At 29.0% G+C, this 15,208-nt stretch overlaps 1 protein-coding gene across 2 annotated transcripts in view; it reads right to left on the minus strand.

The window, feature by feature from the left end:
- Window positions 1-14,834, minus strand: part of LOC116769228 (uncharacterized) — an 85,312-nt gene extending 70,478 nt beyond the window's left edge. Inside the window, exon 1 of one of the 2 annotated variants that reach the window (XM_061529438.1) lies at window positions 14,800-14,834. In XM_061529438.1, coding sequence (XP_061385422.1) covers window positions 14,800-14,821 — 22 coding nt within the window. In that variant the 5' untranslated portion in view covers window positions 14,822-14,834. Of the gene's footprint in view, window positions 1-4,172; window positions 4,360-14,799 lie in introns of those variants that run through there. The other variant, XM_032660270.2, reaches the window with a different exon arrangement.
- Window positions 14,835-15,208: the final 374 nt, after the last annotated feature.

Raw genomic sequence — 15,208 nt, forward strand, 5'->3', positions numbered from 1 at the left:
CTTCTGCTGATCACATATCCAGATAGATACACCATTGAAGTTCATCCCTATGGGAATGTCTGACCACTGTCTGGTAAAGCGAATATCAACATAACCTATGCATGATCACGAGTTTCTTTGTGTAAGTTGACCGTAATGGTATAAGTTATTTGAGTAAGATGGGATGCGATATATCTCGGAACATACTCTGGTGACACTGGAGATTACTGGAGATCCGTTGACCCGCGTGGACGTTATTATTGATCTGATACGTCAGACAATCGAATATTTTATTCCTTCCACGAAAGTACCCATCGTGGATTATGGCAATGACATAGTTCACAGCTCAGTAATCAGTCTCAAAATTCTAAAACTTCGGCGTATTTTTCAATCGTATAAGCTTCGGTTGGTAGGTTTTAAAAAAGAGCCTTTAATATATAAACACATCAATGTGCACTATAACCTCCTAAATCTGCAATATTATGAGAACTATATTTAACAGACACCTCATGGGATGCCTAGAAGGTAATGATCTTATGAGGGATCGGACAGTATTGGTTTTATATTTATAGGGAAGGAATCTAGCCCTATAAATATAAACGACAGAGTAGATCTTACACTTAAAGATTCAAAAGTTCTGACCAGGGTCTGACAAAATTGCCACAATCATAAACTTTCTAGCTGTGGCATATTTCCTAGTCTGATTATTTGGATTTCTAACTTTCACACTCTAGGAGCAGTTGTTAATGTTACTCGTATGAGTCAATAGCCATTAACGCAGAGTTCCTAAGATGTCTTCTCCGCAACTCTGTTTTTTGTTGCATATTAAATATCTGTCGTTACTGGGTATTTTTGGTAATGCATAGAGAATCAACACAACTGAATGCCCAGATTAAACGATTTGGAAAGAGTGACAATTAGGATAAGGTAAACCCTAACTTTGCACAATTTATCAAATGCATTTAATTCATATTTATTATTTTAATTGCCTTCAGTTATTGAGTGTTGAGGTATCCTCAAAAGTTAACTTTGGACACTTTATTTAGTCCAAAACAGAGGCACCTGCAAGAACACTCGGTGTGTGTCTTTATAAAACAACCACTCTCATAATTAGGCACGGTCAAATGTTAGCTCACTGCTCTGATTCGTGGAGTCGTTTATTCGTTGTTTTCTATTTTGGAAATTTTATAATTTTAATCAAAAAAAGCAAAAACATAAAGTTTGTCATTTACTAAAAATAGAAAAAATTCTAACGGTTTAAATAGTAAAAAGGTACAGTACTTCTTAACAATTTAGTTATATAAATTATATTATTGCTTAAAGTTACTGTTTTGTTGTTTTTCTGTTATTTTGTTAATATAACAAAAGCTTACCAACCAACTTCAACGGAATCTGCTGATAGAATATCGTCTTTAATTTCATCTAAAACGAAGTAAGTGTGGGACCAATATAATATTATAAATTTCTAATGCTGTTAAAATTTTTAATATTCACTCTTAACTTTTTTATTTTCTAAGACGACCACATAAATTTAAATCATTAATATACTTTTTTGTATATTCTGAATTCTTTTGAAATTTATTTTATATCAATGAATATTATAATGTCTGACAATAATCTTTTTATTTAAATTAGTATTATTTGAAGGTAATTTTTTTATCGTTATATTTGCTTCAGTTATTTGTTTTTTTTTTATTGGTGTACAACAAATTTCGTGTCGTGATGGCCTGGAGGTTAAAAGGCCCGCCTCTCATACGTGAGGGCGCGGTTCAAAACCTGGCAAGTACCAATGTGATCTTTTCCGAATCATATGTACTTTCTAAGAGTATTTCGATAACACTGGTAGGAGGTGAAGGAAACATCGTGAGGAAACCTGGTCTTATAATTTCAAATTATAAGATTGATCGCCAACCCGTCTTGAGCAAGCGTGGTGATTAATGCTCTAACCTTCTCCATGTGAGAAGAGTCCTTTACTCAACAGTGGGCTCCGATAGGCTGATGATGATGACAAAAAATTTTAAAATAATATTTATTAAAGATAAATCTTACATAAGAGTTTTTAAAATGAAATAATTTAAAAATAAACAGATCATGTTTATTAAAACTAGATAAGCAAGGAAATATTTTTATCAATGTCATTGATTCAAACTTTTAATTTTTTTTATTAAATAAAATAAAATTTACCGCCTCAGTTAACAAAAAAATATATTTTAATATATGTATATAGAAATCTATGAACTCGGTTTGCTGACAAATATTAAATAAATTATGTAAGCTTGTTTATAATTAATGAGTTGTTTATATTTTTAGTTATATTTGGTTATATATTTACACTTACAAAATATTATGATACACGGTAGTCACGGTTTGAATATAAGTTAAAAAAAATACTCTACTTGAGATAATTCTATTAGAGTATTTTTTTCCGAAAAGCCATGGAATTGAGTTAAAGAAATCACATAATTTCTGATTCGGGCCGGTTAATTACAATTAAACAAGTGGGAGTACCGAAAAAAACTTTGTCGTTTTTAATATAATATTAGTTTTTCCCGCGTCTTCGTCCGGGTGAACATCAAAACATTTAATTGAAATTTAAAAAAAAGTATTTTCATGAAGCTAGAAAACATATCTGTAGTTGTATAGTTTCAATAATTTTGAAGTAGCTCAATAATACATTGCTAAAACCAAAAACTAAACGAAAAATAACATAAATCTTCGAAATAATATTTATTTCAAAACAAAACGAATTCTAGGTAAAACTGGTAACCTGTAAATGCACATAGTAGAAGTTTTAATAGCAAATACTGTAATTTTATTACACCTTCGTTATAAAAAATGAGCTGGAACAATTCATTGGTTTTAGTAGATTTATAGATTTCAATTCAAAGTTTGATAATATTTATCTGTTATTGGCTGTGGGGATATAGAAAGCTTTACTAATTAACTGCAGTCTGTTGATGCATTTGCCCCTCCAACTACTCCCAGTACCTATTTGCTAATCAATTATCGTTGGTGATAAAATTTGACATTATATATCATACAGTATGTATATGCTTAAAGAATCATTGACAATTGAGACACATAAATTATAAAGCAGTACTCAATGCGTCGTACCACAATATTAATTCTACGAGTTTTTTCTACAGCGCTAATGCCCCGCTCAATTGGTTGACAGTATATTACGCAATAAACATTAAATGATGCGTAATCAAATAAAATACAACGAAATTAAATATATTTTAATTTCATATTATATTTGATAAGCCAAAGCCAGAATATCCTATGGCTATTCGTGGGTAGTTAGAGATAATAACCAATCCGTTCAGAAACAATATATATTTTATTTATAGTAAAAGCATTTACTGCCCATTGATAAATATACATAGCTTGTTTCTTCTAACATAAAACATAATTTTTATCATCACGACAGTCATATAATAAATGACTTTTAATTTGATCATGGCACTTACAGTACTCTTAGTTACTTCTTTAAAAAACAGATTTTCATTATACTGCTCAAAATTCTACGAAGTGTATTTACAAAGAATTCAAATTTCAATATTACGAGGCGTTATTAAACGTGAACTCGTAACATTATTATACCAAGATGAAAAACAAGACTAGTATTCATGTTGGTTTTATTTAATATTAGGATTTTTTTTTTCAATATTTGAAATAATATTAAACATTAAAAATATTATATTCAGTAATGAGAAAATCTAATTCTTTTTAAATATCACATGATCAAGAATGTTTCATATATCCGCTTCAAGTTTATCTGTTTTTTTTTGTGATGTCCTAGCACTGGTGGTATTTAATGAGATATTTGTTCAATAAAAGGAAAAATATTATTGGTTATACTTTCAATATTCTTTTGTCAATAGATATATTATCATAATATATATCATATGTTACAATCTAAAAGTAAATATTACAATTATTAAACTTTGAATATTAAACAAACAATCATCAGAGTTTTCAATAATTCATATTTTGTACTTCAAAGTAGATATATTCAGACACTATAGTTGTTAAATTTCCATCAGACGTTTAGAATAATTAATTAATATTATAAAATAAACTTTATTTTGAAACATTTCTTCGTGTAAATAGAATTTGATATAACTAATTATATAATTTATAAGGAAAATCTCTTTTTCTTATTGTTAACATATACCAGTCACGGTACTTACCATCGAGCAAAAACAGTATTGTACAGAAAAAAGAAATAAATCCCTTCACTATCACCATCTTGTACACTATCACAGGAAACAAGAATAAATAAACTACAGTAAGTTCTCAAAACATCGCACAACGACTGTTCTTGTAACACGGAACGTCCTTCCCCTTCAAACGCTCTGAAAATACTGAAAGGACAACCTCAGATTTAGCAATCGCAACAGTACTAGCTGTAGGATGACGCTTAATCCCGCGATACTCGTTATTTTAATTTTTATTATCTGTGGCATTCAGAGGTTATATAGGCCGTTCACACTTTTTAGTCGAGTTCTATTTAAATTCTAACAACTAGGCATATTTTAAAAATAAAAAAGGGAAACAATAAAACTATTATATTAAATATATATGTGACAATAAAACTATAATATTAAATATATATGTGACTGTATATTCCTGAATTATTACATGGATATTTAAATGCAAATAGCTAACAACCAGATGAGCTCTTCCTTCAAAATTCATAGTGCATGCAGCGATTTCGAAACTTGTAGAGTAACAGAAGCTTTCTATGAAAGCAAACGATGGTTTAATAAAACAGTCGGATGAAGTAATTAAAATGTGTACGATTTAATTTTGTAATATATTTTTTTGTTTTACGAAACGTATTCTTGAGTATGTGATAATTTACTTTGTAATCGCATATGATAGAGTGCAAAAGACTTGACTTTGCTTTTGTAACTGAGGCCTCAGGCGTAACAAGTACCCGTGAACAACATAATTAGATCGGTATGGCGGTTTCTTCATTAGGATGATATTTTAATATTGCTAACACAACTATTATAAATTATTTGTGTTAAATAACATAACTTAATATTTATATTTTTCAATTTTTTTTACAATGATTGAAAATGATTTCATACAATTCACTTTCTTTTCTCATGAAAAGTGAAATGTGTAATATTTAATGCCTTACCGATACCTATAGTACAAAATAATTTAGGTCGAATAGCGTTTTAATTTAAATTCTATAAATGTATGATGGTAATCGAATTTGAATACATCTTGAAAAATAATTTAAAATTTAGAGAAACAGAGTTAAAGAATATTTATTGAAGTTTTATTATGAAAACCTTACAGATAGCGATTCTGTCCGGTTATAATTTTAAGTATATGGAGAGATCAGTTTGTCGACTCAAGTCATACATTGGTAATTCAGCTATAACGCGACATTACGCAGTTTACAGGTTCCATTCCAGCTCACGTATATTTTCTATTTCAATTATAATATTATGATTAAAATAATTTTAATGTCGGTTTCGTAATTGCATACAAATGCTCATAAATTTTACAGATTGTTTTATTTATTGGTCGTATTCATTTTAGTATTTATTTTAAAATATGACTTTAGGACGCTCATTCAAATGATTGATTTTCAACTGACGGACACCACAGCCATTTTTAAACTTCCAATTACAATTTATTTTATTTATTATATATAGTACATATATTTATTTTTATTCAGTATGAAATTTAATCATATTGAATTTGAATTTTAAGTTCAGTTAATAGTTTAAACAATTATTTGACGGTTACACTGTTTCATATATTTATATAGGATTTTAATATTCGATAAGTAATAATGTCTAAAATAACTAAACAGGACTTACTTCCCAAAAGTAAGTTTTATAAAACTTAGAATACATTCTTATACTATTAATAAGGAGAAAATAGTGTAGTAGGTCAAACCTTTAAGTTTTAAATTCGTAGAAATCATTCTTAACTTCTCCATAGATATCAACAATAGTAATGATAAAAATATCAAATAAATTATTACGTTTAGGAAAAGAACAATTCTGAAAAGTTTTAATTATGTTATTATCTCAGCCATTTTCTTAAAATTTGAGTAATACATGAACCAAAGCAAAGCTAATGAAGCAATTATTTTTATCATTATGTAATTCGTAGAATATCAGACCCTATTATATCAAAACCCAAAATTTCTTAGAGCAAATAAGAATGTTACTTACGTACTCATGCTTAGGTACAATAATGAACAGGTAAAAAGAGGACAAAAGTTACACGACTGTGGGACAAGATTACAAATTGGTTCTTACAAAACTAGGGACATTATTTAGTCGCATGTCGTAAATAAGCTTCTATTGCATGTTTTCTAAAAAAATAGCAAAAATACCCATCATAGATGCGAACGATATGGCGCATATCCAAGTTTGATATCTTTCTTGTAATAAATATTGGTTTCTTTACCAGAGAAAGCCTTTGATTCAGAGAACTGTTCCATATATTCTCAGTATAACTTCAATTTTGATATAGATCCTAACTCTATAAAGAACACTTGATATAATACATTCTTGTCGTCATTCTAAAACATTATTTTATTTGAATGAAAAATAAGTTGGAATTTATTTTATTATTTGTTTTCGTAAGTTAGAAGAAGGCGAACCATTCTATAAAATTTTTATAAATTATCTTGATTTAATAGAAAATTTGGAAATAGTCTCTCTTACCAGATATGCAACAAAATATATTCTAAATATTTGTACCGTTTTTAAAGTATTTTATAACTTTATCATCCTGTCGTCAGATGTTCGATAGGAGTAACTTGTAAATTGAAATATTAGTATAAGTATTTTTTTCAATCTGACTGGATGGTGCTGATCTTTCCATCTGATAGTAGGTGAAAAAGAAGACGTAGGTCTCAAATGGACTATTTAAGTTATGGCCTTATAATATTGTTTTGACGACTTTCAAATCGAAAGTTGAATAAAATACTCAGGCGGTCTTTTCAAATCCTTCGCTGGGCACATGAGGAAGTAGTAATGGTATGGTTTCCTCCATATCTGAGGAAATTCTGCTAAGGCCTACTTTTGCAAGAACACCAACTTTCCTTAAAGGTACCTTTGTTTAAAATAAAATAGTTGCGTGGACGAACTCCTCCTGGCTGTAAAGAGGCATGCTTGTTATTGACAGCGTTAAATTCACCCAATACGGAGATTGCTTGAAGTTTGAAACGAGCTCCATTACTTCCCATTCCAATTTTATTTAATCGAGATTGGATTTAATTGATATCACTTCACAACTATGCTGTTATCTGTTTAACCAGAAGCATGCGGTAATAAGAGTTCGTAATGTGCAGCTGAAATAAAGTAACAGTGACCTAAGATTTTTAAGGAACCATATCTCTTGGAGCACCCTCAGAAACTCAGAAATTCAAGCAATTAGAAGAAAGAATATGCCACAGCTATAAGCTTGGCAATAAGATAATGATACCAGCCTGTGCCAAAATCTTTCGGAAATTCAATCTTGTATGAGAAGATCCCTAGTCACATGAATTGAGCAAAAATGAGATCATTGTCTTCTAGTGTGTCGTGAGGCGTCTGTTCAATATAAGTTTCATAATCTCACATAGTACAGATGTAATTAAAATCAAAAAATTGTTACACGTTACACGGCTTCCTATCTTTGGTACGAGTACCACATTGGCTAGTTTCCAAACTTTTCTCACTATACGCACCATATAGGTGATACAGTCGTAACAAAACAGGAGGCAGTGCAGATTAAAATGTCTTTAACACTGAGGTATGCGTTTTTTCTTGTTAAAGGGCAGTGAAAACTGTTGGTTTTATATCACTGTTGCTCTGCTATTTTACAATAACTTCAAAAAGTCTTCTTTAAACTTTTTAAACTTATAAACAAAAAATAGGTATACATCATATTCATAGACAGACGATAGCATTCTGATAAACCAAACATCACACCTAACATAAGTGGATAATCACTTTACCATAGAATTAGTATTTCCAATACAAATAATTATAATAACTACATCATACAATATGTTTATAAAGCTTTTACATGGCATTAAGTTATATATTCGATGTCTTAATGTAACATTTACAATGAAAATATAAATAAAGTACTTTTTCATATGTAACAATATATAACCAAAACGATATTTTTCACGGCTCTCAATGACTGAACTACGAACAAAATTGAGCATAAAAGTAGCGTTTAGCTATTTATTTATTAAATTTATTGTCTCGAGGAACCGTTTTGTATATTTTCTTTAATATACTAAAAGATTATTTCAAATTGTTTACGAATTTGTAACTGTTTTATACTTGTTAAAACTGTTACAAAATCAACAAAATAAGTTTTACGGTAAGTAATCGTACATTTCTTTATTGGTTACAAAAGAAAATAAAATTTCCCGACTCTATGATTTCATCCGTTGACGTAATGAAAAAAAACATTTTTATTTTTGATAATTTTATTTGAATGATTATTATATTGAAGAGTTTTTAAGCATACAGTGAATTAGTTAATAAACTAATTTGTCTTTCGTATTGTTAATCTGAATCCAAAGCTAACAAACCCATTGAAAATGTTTCCATTACAAGGCTCATTCCGTCTTTATAATCCCTCAAGAAGCTTCGCACGTAATCATGTTATGTATATTGTTTGTGGCTTACATTATTAAGACAGAAATCTAAAGACCATCATTATATAATTAATTTATTTGGTGCTTACGATATTTTTATATTAAGATATTCTTTATCTTCCAGATTCAAGTAATAAGAACAATTCTAATAAATACTATCTCAACCTTAACTTTTTTGATGTTATACTGATTTCGACGGATCTGTTTGAAATCAAGAAATGTTGTAATAGTACTACAATTTCAATAAGTAATTATTCCTTCTTTAACTAAAAGTATGTGATATCATCAAGTTTGAGGTCTTCATATGTGAAGTCTTTAGTTCAAAACAAATGTTTTTCTTAGATTTAATCCAATAATCATTAACTCGTGGTATTACGTAATACCGCTTGAATTATATTATTGCATCAAGATGCAGTTGTAGCATCTTGTTAAGCTGATTATATTGTCAATATTAGTAATACTGATAAATTATCTGTTTGCACAATATCTCTCGTTTGATGGACAATGCTGTATTGGTTACATGTTAAATTCATGGCTGTGCTATCGCACAATGAATACTTAGCATTTGTACATTTATATGTATTGAATATCTTTATTATAAACGAAACTAATATTTTGGGATTACAAAGCGTATTTTATTATTAAAAAAAATACAAGATGAGACATCTCGTCTGCCCGTTATCACGGTTGCTGCAAAGTAACCGAAACGTCGCGTCGGGATTATGTAGTTTTTAAAATAATAAAATACGCGTAGTAATCCGAAAAATATTAATTTCATTTAAACGAATACTCGCGAAAGCCTTAGATCTCATTATCTTTATTATAATAATATATATTCAGTTGCACGTTTTTGTAAAATAATTTATTATTCTATAGTAAAATATACAATCAGTGAAACCTTAAATTACTTTTATTTAGTATAACCTACGCTATACACAAAGCAACTTGAAAGGTACAACTATTATAAATGAAAGTCCTCCTGTCTGTCATTTTGAGTTTTATTGTATAACTTTAATGTTCCTATACAGTGTTATACATATAGTTATAGTATAATATTAATAAAAAAATGTCTATGGATGAGTCAGGTGGATTCTGTACTTAACATATGGAATTCGCGTTACCATAACATAATATTGATACAGCATAATAAAAAGCACTAATCATATTTTGCTTCATTAAATAAATGGTTGGTCGAAACATTTTATAAAATTTTTAAAAATTACTTAAATTAAATAGCGAAAATCTTTAAAAATAACTTAGTAACAAAATATACCAAGAAAATATTTTTATTCACTAATTTATCTTTTGATTATGATTGTGGTTTTCACCGTAATATTGTTTATATCTGACAATGAAATGTATTAGGCATGTCTCTTGTGGCAGAACCGATTGTGGCCTTTGAGAAATGTGCTTATTAATCAAGATACCGTCAATTTGGGAGGGTTCGTTAATCTTATACAATAAAGATACCTTCACTTATTTAATTTTAATATATTTAAATTTAAATTATGTTATACTTTATAATATTAAACAATATTCATACTGATTCTTGTAATAAAATTCACTCAGTTCAAAGAATCATAGTGTGTTAACTGCTCAATATACTTTTAAACAAACACTTAACTAGATATCTCAACGTGTAACTATTAAATCCTAATTTATTATTTTAATATAACCTTAAAAATGTTATTGTATTTGAAATTTAGTATCTATATACACATTGAGCAATTTTCTTAATTTGATATTTTATATGTGAGTATGACAAAATCATTGTTTAGAATCGTATTGTTTTTAAATTTAATATGCGTTTATTATATATAAAATATCACACTTCTGGTATTCATATGATTCTCTTAAAAAGAGGAATAAAATTTTCGCCTCACTCGCTTACCTATATCACTAAAGAAATATTTTCCTTCCATGATATTTTAAATTATGAATTGCATAACAATTTTTTGAATAGAGGTCTTTAAAGGTTTTATATTTCACTTTACTTTCTAATAAAATAATATTAAAATAAAATTTATTTAGTTCAGTTGCCTTAATATATTTTTATTATCATGAATATGACTCTGTTATGTTAAGGATTACACAAAAAGATTGCCTACTTTTTGTAGCGTAAGAAATTTCAAACACTTTTTTAATATTTTGAAAGAGTATAAAGGGAGACAGAGTATATCAGAAAGTTATATAAAGAAATTCGTATGAACAATCACATTTTGATTAATATCTTTAATTGGAGGTCATGCCACATCCCGATCTATACAAATTTCAGAAAGCTTTTGTGGATATCAAAGAAATTATAGTATAACGGATTACTGCGAACACGTTTCCGAGTTCATCATATGTTGGTATATAATATTATTGCGTTTAAAAACAGACTATATGTCAGTTTCCTAAGAGTCGCATTTATAGTCAGAGTCAATTTTACCGAGAGCCGCTATGACAAACAGCGGTCCTGAAAAGATGAACTTTAGCACTTAATATAACCATTAACATACTACTAGTTGTAACGGACTATTACATCCCTTATTTATATATACATGAAACCTACTTAATCACTTTTATTTCTTAGTGCCTTCCTTCAGGTTAAAAATTTACATTCAACATTTTGAGAGTTTATAGTAATTTAATAAATTTAAGTTAGTTACGAACTTTACGCAACTCAGTGAACACGTTGTCATAGAAACCATTAAACTTTTTTATTTGTTTCTATATTTGTATAACTTTATTATATGTAGGTGTACATCATCATCATCATCATCATCATCAACCTATCGAAGCCCACTGCTGAGTAAAGGCCTCTTCTCACATAGAGAAGGGTAGAGCATTAATCACCACGCTTGCTCTAATTTGAAATTATAAGACCAGGTTTCCTCACGATGTCTTCCTTCACCGTCCTTCAGTGGTGTCTAAATACTCTTAGAAAGTACATATGATTCGGAAAAGATCACATTGGTACTTGCCAGGTTTCGAACCCGCGCCCTCACGTATGAGAGGTGGGCCTTTTAACCTCCAGGCCACCACGACTATTGAACATATAGAAGTAATATAAAAATTTTGGCTCATCATGTAATTTGCTTTTTAAAGAAAACTAAAGGGCCAGTTTTCTAGCACCGTTTCTATTTCAAATGTCTCATAAGTGATCTCCAAACCTTGTACAGATGCTTCTCTTCGTATACCCAATGTATGACAAGCCACAATCTTGGAATTGCAAAGTTATTGGGTATTGCGTATATTCACAGCAATGCACGCAAAAATTCAGACATTTTCTCACTAGGTATCAGATAACATTATTACCATACATACATACCTAAATTTTATGCCATAATCAGAGTTGTTTCAAGAGCAATATTACTTTATAATAATGTTTTGAATAAGAAGAAGAAATATAGCTACTAGTATCGAGTTCTGTTACTATTATTTACTTAGAAACACGTTAACGTTCGAGAAAACATCATAACAAGTTCAGAGAACTCAACAAATAGCTCAATTCAAATGAATGGTAATAATTTGGAAACAACATCCCAACAACGACAATTCCGATCGAAGCATCAAAATAACAAATATAAAGGCGGAACGATGTTATTTATATAGGTGCCTAAACTAACTTCTATGACGGATAACACAGACTAGCGATTGAAATTATAATGGATTTATGGTCAATGAAAAAACTCGTAAAAGAAAGAACACTTTAAATTCTTCTTAGATTGTATGATGCTCAGATTTTATTAAAATATATAGAAAAAAATAGCTCAAAGTTTTTTTTCTTTAAGATAACTATGTTAATCTTTCAATATAAATAAATAGAAGTGTAAAGCCATCTTATCTATGACAATAAATAAGAAATGTTTCACTATGCGTAATTCACTAACAATTTTTGATCCAAATACAAACATATAAGAAACAAATTTTAAAAAAACGTCCGTCTCCGTTGCACATTACAAGTTTATTAGACGTCTATTAAGCTGGTAAACATTACCAAAAGTGCCTGGTGGCCCCATTTATATATTTACGGTACAATCTTTTTTATTTATTATGCAAACAACAACCAAATTTTTATTCGGATTTAATTAGTACGTTTAATATATAAATGCATGTTAGCAACTATCTCCAACACATAGTATATTTTTTTAATATTTTTAATCCATTCCTGGGTTTACTTCAGCTTACCGCGTATTTTGCGGTTTTATAAATGTATTTTTAAGTACTTTGGAAGGTAAAAGAATATATAAGTACAAGTGATGTGTGAAAGAGTCCATGTTGTAGATTTCAGTGAAAAAATCGTAATGAAATTTCTTTTACGGCTTCTGTTCATATGATAATATGGTAATTTATTTTAAATTTATAATATATTTTAGAACAGTATCCATCCAGGTGTGATAATATATGAAGTGTGAAGGTAAAACGAGAGCATGTTAAGAGTCTTAATAGTTTTAGTCTTCACGAAAGTCCTTAGTATCAGTCACGAATGCGTTACAGTTCCTTTAAATTATGAAAAATGAGTTAAAAATTAGGTATACTCATGAGGATATCTTTAGTCTAAGCATAACAATTCTACCTGGACTTCTTAACTTTGGATAGTAATAAATACGTACATCGTTTTGTATGATTATACAAAAAGCCTATAATATTAAATCTGAAGACTTTTTGGTAGTGTTTCTCTTATCGTTAAGAGTGAAATTCTATACAAGATAAAAGGGAGCACAAATTGAAGGATTCCTTTCGCGAATTAGAGTTGGAGAACAAATAAAATTCGAAATAATAGATATCTTCTTTCAAGGCTATATGCAGGCTATTGCATTTACGATATATGACTGGCCTGGTATATGTTGTTTCAATAACGAGAAAAGTTAGGTAACTACACCATATCCACGTAGTGATAAACTGAAAATCTTATTGGATCCCTCTTACCGCCTGTTATTGAAACATGGCGTTGGTTTAGAAAAGTCACCTCGGTCTACTAAGCATCAGACGATCAAACAAATAAGTCTTTTTAAAGATGGTACTTATCTATCCGCATTTAAAGAGTCCACTGGACTCTATCAACTTACCATTCATAACAATGATTTTTAAAATAATTTTAGTAAATTAAATCCAATCAAAAATGTTTTATTACTACTTTAACACTTAAACTATTAGTTAAGTTGTATGATATACAAATATAATATATTATATAGTAACAACTAAAATACATGAGTAAGTGTTAACAATAATTTATAACTTTAATGCTGACAAGTTTGTGGAAAGCTTATAATATGACGGAACAAATAATAGAACCTCCAGTGTGCTACGAGGCTTTGATTGTTTGTATTTGTATATAACATAATGTATTGTAGAACTTCAAATATTTTGGTTAAAATGTAATAGAGACATATTCATTATTCTGATTTGCTGAAAATTCCTGTTATAAAAGCCTCTAATATTATAATGCGTGCGAAGCTTGATTACTGTTCTTAACCACACCTTAGCATCGCTAGATTTATTTTCATGTGAATTTTACGTGTAATGTCACTCATACGTGATTAGGGGTGTCGCGTCGGTTTAAATATATAAAATAATAATAAAATCAACATTAACATGGATAACTATTAGTTTTTCTCTAACCACGAATTATTTTAAAGGAACAGTTGTCCAAATATTTACGATTTTTCAATACTTATAAAATTATTTTTGTGGCTGAAACAAAGATTTGTGAAAATAAAACAAAGAATGTGATGTTAGAAAAAAAATAATCTTAACACTTTTCTTAATTCGTATGAACCCTTACGTATATAATGAAAAATTACTGTTTCATGTCCACTTTGTTAATTGCTGTACATGTACTGAAAATATAATGACATTTAAAAATGTTAGGGTGTGATTTCATAACCGAGTCACGGCTTAGCTATGTTCTGTGATACGTAAAAGTTCATAGTTACTATATTTATTGATATCTAAGTTTTTCGGTTGTACACATTTAAATGAAACTAAGTCTTTCTTAATTTTGCATCTACATAATAAAGTGACACTTTCATCTCGTGTACCCTTGATCAAGGTTGCTATTAGGTAACAGAAATGTCGGGATTATGAAGTTATTAGTTGATTCCAAGAAACTTGATTATTAGTTGATCCCAAAAAACTTTGAATCAACTATGTTTCTTACATAACTGTATATAAAAATTTGCAATTATTTTACTTACCAGTAAACGACCCGTCAGACATTCACCAACACCACACCCGATACTGAACGAACATAATAATTAAAAACGTTATTGAAACGCAACCCGAGGATTAAGTCGCTGTAGGTTTAGTATCATTCACGGAAACTCATTCAGCAATTCACAACTCACTTTCAATGGTAACCACAAGTAAACTATTTACTATTGTTAAGTGTAAACATTGTTGATTTTTGGTAATAAATTTAAATTTAGAATTGTATTCTTAAACAGCAGTAAATTATTTAAACAAACAATACTCTATGTCGTTGTGATATAATGTATAATTAATTAAATTTATTACGTCTTCTATCAAAAAGAAGAAAATATAATAAAGATTGTTATAAATAATAATTAATGGTTAACAGAAAATAAGTTATTCGCTTTGATGATG

This window comes from Danaus plexippus, chromosome 5 (assembly GCF_018135715.1).
Source record: "Danaus plexippus chromosome 5, MEX_DaPlex, whole genome shotgun sequence".
Classification (NCBI taxonomy): domain Eukaryota; kingdom Metazoa; phylum Arthropoda; class Insecta; order Lepidoptera; family Nymphalidae; genus Danaus; species Danaus plexippus.